The sequence below is a fragment of the Cucumis melo genome, chromosome 11 (genome assembly GCF_025177605.1).
Source record: "Cucumis melo cultivar AY chromosome 11, USDA_Cmelo_AY_1.0, whole genome shotgun sequence".
NCBI lineage: Eukaryota > Viridiplantae > Streptophyta > Magnoliopsida > Cucurbitales > Cucurbitaceae > Cucumis > Cucumis melo.
This window is the reverse complement of record NC_066867.1, coordinates 11,056,172-11,059,314: the sequence shown is the minus strand read 5'-3', so window position 1 is coordinate 11,059,314 and position 3,143 is coordinate 11,056,172. Positions and strand designations below refer to the sequence as shown.

Genomic DNA, 3,143 nt, shown 5'->3' with positions numbered 1-3,143 from the left:
TAATTACATTTAGGTCCCGTGATGAAGGACCAAGTTAGGAAATAATAAAAGAATTAAAACTCCTCCGGGTGGAAACTAACAAGTAGCTATCCACATCACTCCCACCCAACACAAAAAACACATTTTTTTTTTTTTTTTTTTAAATTGTAAATTATTTACATCCAAATGGTAAACAACTTGGAAAAGCCATTGGCATATATCCAAAGGACCAAAGATCCAACACATGCCTCTTTTCCATTTTGCCATGCCATCATTAAGTAGGCAGCTCGGAACCGAACTTCTCCAAATCACCCATCTAAATTCACGACACGTGTCAATCTCTCCGTAAAGAAATTGTCAACCCTTCTCAAACACATAACAAACCCCAACAAATAAAACCAACCCTTTCTTTTACTATTCCCAACTTTTTGGTAAATTCACTCTCCCTTTATATATATACACACACATACGAATTCCCCAATTCCATTTCCATCTTACTCATACTCCCATCAAAGTTTCTTTTCTTTTCTGCCAACCAAATGGACTGGACTAGAGGCCACGTCATTGGCCACGGCTCCTCCGCCACCGTTTTTCTCGCTACCGATTCTCCCTCCGGCGATGTCTTCGCCGTCAAAACTGCCCAGCTTTCGCAGTCGCAGTCTCTTCGCAAGGAGCAACAGTTTCTTTCTTCTTTAGCCTCTCCTTACATAGTTTCTTATAGAGGCTTTGAAGTCCGTAGAGAACAGAGTGGGGTCATGATGTTCAATCTTTTCATGGAGTACTTACCCAACGGCTCACTCGCCGACACAATTCGCCGCCGTGGAGGACAACGGCTCGACGAGGCAACGATTGCAATCTACACAAGGCAGTTACTAATGGGTCTACAATACATTCATTCCAAAGGCATAGTACATTGCGACATTAAAGCCCGAAACATTTTGATTGGTCTAGACGGCGAGGCTAAATTGGCTGATTTCGGTTGCGCCAAGTGGGCAACAAGCCAAACGGATCCAATCGGCGGCACGCCCTTGTTCATGGCGCCGGAAGTAGCTCGTGGTGAACACCAAGGTTTCCCCTCCGACATTTGGTCAATTGGGTGTACAATTATCGAAATGGGCACCGGTGGCGGCTCGCCTTGGCCAAAAACAACCGACGACACCGACCCGATTTCTGCTCTGTATCGGATTGGGTATTCCGGGGAGTCGCCGGAAATTCCATGTTATTTATCTGAAGAAGCAAAGGATTTCTTGGAGAAGTGTTTGAAAAGGAATCCAAGTGAGAGATGGACGGCCAATGAGTTAATGAATCATCCATTTTTAAAGGAATTGAATTGTAGAAGGCCATGTAAAACGGAGGAAGTTCATTCAGAATCGCCGACGAGTATTCTAGAACAGGGGATATGGAGATCGATTGAAGAAAGTGAAATTAGGGGAAGGGAATTGGTAAGATCCGATGGTTGGGAGGCAGCGGAAGCAGAGGAGCAGATCCGACGGCTGTGGATGATTTCAGGGGAGCCCAGATGGGAAGAGGATGAGAATTGGATTACAATTAGAAGGAAAGAAGAAGGAGAGAAGAATGGTGGGGCAGATGAGCCAGAAGTGAAAAAATGTAGTAATTATTCTAAAAATAATAATAATAATAGTAATTGGGGTGAGAAAAAGAGAGGTAGTGGAGGGGAAGAGTGGTTGGAAATGGAATTAGGGAATATTAGTTGTGGAATTAGTAGGAATGATTTGGGAGACTATAGTTGTAGGAATATTATTAGTCTTGTAAATAATAATAATCCTTTATCTTTTCATACACTTACACCTATATTTCTTCCTTTAATGCCAACTATATTATGAGATTCAATTCTAACGCCTCTTCTCTCTATATCTTTTTTTTAATCTCTCTCCACAATAATGTTGAAGTCTACCAAAATGGATGCTTATTTAGATTCAGTTCCTCTAAAATCTAGTTTTTTCTGGTTTTTTTTTCTCCAAAAAGTACTTAGATGCATTTTATTAAATCGTTTGATCTTAGTTTATCGAGTGACAATTTTTTTATACAATTATTTAAGTACTTTTAACCTATAGGTATATCTTGAAATGCTACTTCTTTTATTTATTTTATATGTTTTTTTGAAAGGGCTAACTACAAGTGTGCCAATTTATTGGTACAACTGTTTTGGTTAGAGCTGTTTTTGAAAGGATGTGTTATGTGTAAGGGAAAGAACTCCTTGCACTTATTACTACCACATTCATGATCCATATTTCTGTTGTTGAGATATGAATACTCCACATTTTTTCTCTAAAAAAAAAAAAAAAAAAAAAAAAAGAAAAGAAAAGAAAAAACATTGTGATTAAAAAATGTAAATTTTAAAAACACCTTCAAACTTTCTTTTTTTTTTTTTTTTTTTTTTTTTAGAAAAATACCCTTTAATCTCTTAAAAAGTTTTTAATGAACTCTTTTAACATGTTTCAAAAACATTTTAAAGAATTTTCTTTTTCCGTGAATCTTAAACAAGTTTAAAATTAATAGATCAAAATGATATATGAAGTTAAAGTCTCAAATTTGATTTTAAAATATTAACACATCGCTTATCAAGAAAAAAAGAAAGAAAAAAAAGAAAGAAAAAGAGAGAATGGGAGGGAGGTTAGTTTTGGTAAATGAAGGAATGGCCTAACTCCCATCCACCGTCGGTTGAAGTTAAAGAAGCCATGCCATGTGTAACTTAATTACTACTCGTTACCTGATTTCCTATTTTGTCTCTTTTGTGTTTCCCCTTTTTCTTTTCTTTTCTATTATTATTATTATTATTATTATTATTATTATTATTTTCTTTCTTCCTTCCTTTATTTATTTTTGCTAACTCACCTAATGTTGGCGTCCACGCATCTTCCCTGCCTCCATGTTGCCTTTATCAACCCTTTTCATTTTTTATACTAATCTTTTTTTTTATTTTTTTATAATCAAGTTTTATGTTTATTTTATTTGAGTTTTTATCCTTTTAACTTTCTTTTTAAATTTCATTTTAAGAAGGTTTAACAATACCAATACATTATTGAATAACTCAATTTGAAAAATCTCTAACAAATTCCTAACATCTTAGTTAGCCATGTGTATTTTTTTTTTAAAAAAAAATTAACTAATCTATTAAATTTGAAATTGTTCTTATAAATTTT

General features: G+C 35.4%; 1 protein-coding gene across 1 annotated transcript; it reads left to right on the top strand.

The window, feature by feature from the left end:
- The first annotated feature begins 475 nt into the window (after positions 1–475).
- Positions 476–1,833, top strand: LOC103495976 (mitogen-activated protein kinase kinase kinase 18-like). The gene has a single exon (XM_008457677.3). The coding sequence runs from the start codon at positions 519–521 to the stop codon at positions 1,821–1,823; it is 1,305 nt and encodes a 434-aa protein (XP_008455899.2). The 5' UTR covers positions 476–518; the 3' UTR covers positions 1,824–1,833.
- Positions 1,834–3,143: the final 1,310 nt, after the last annotated feature.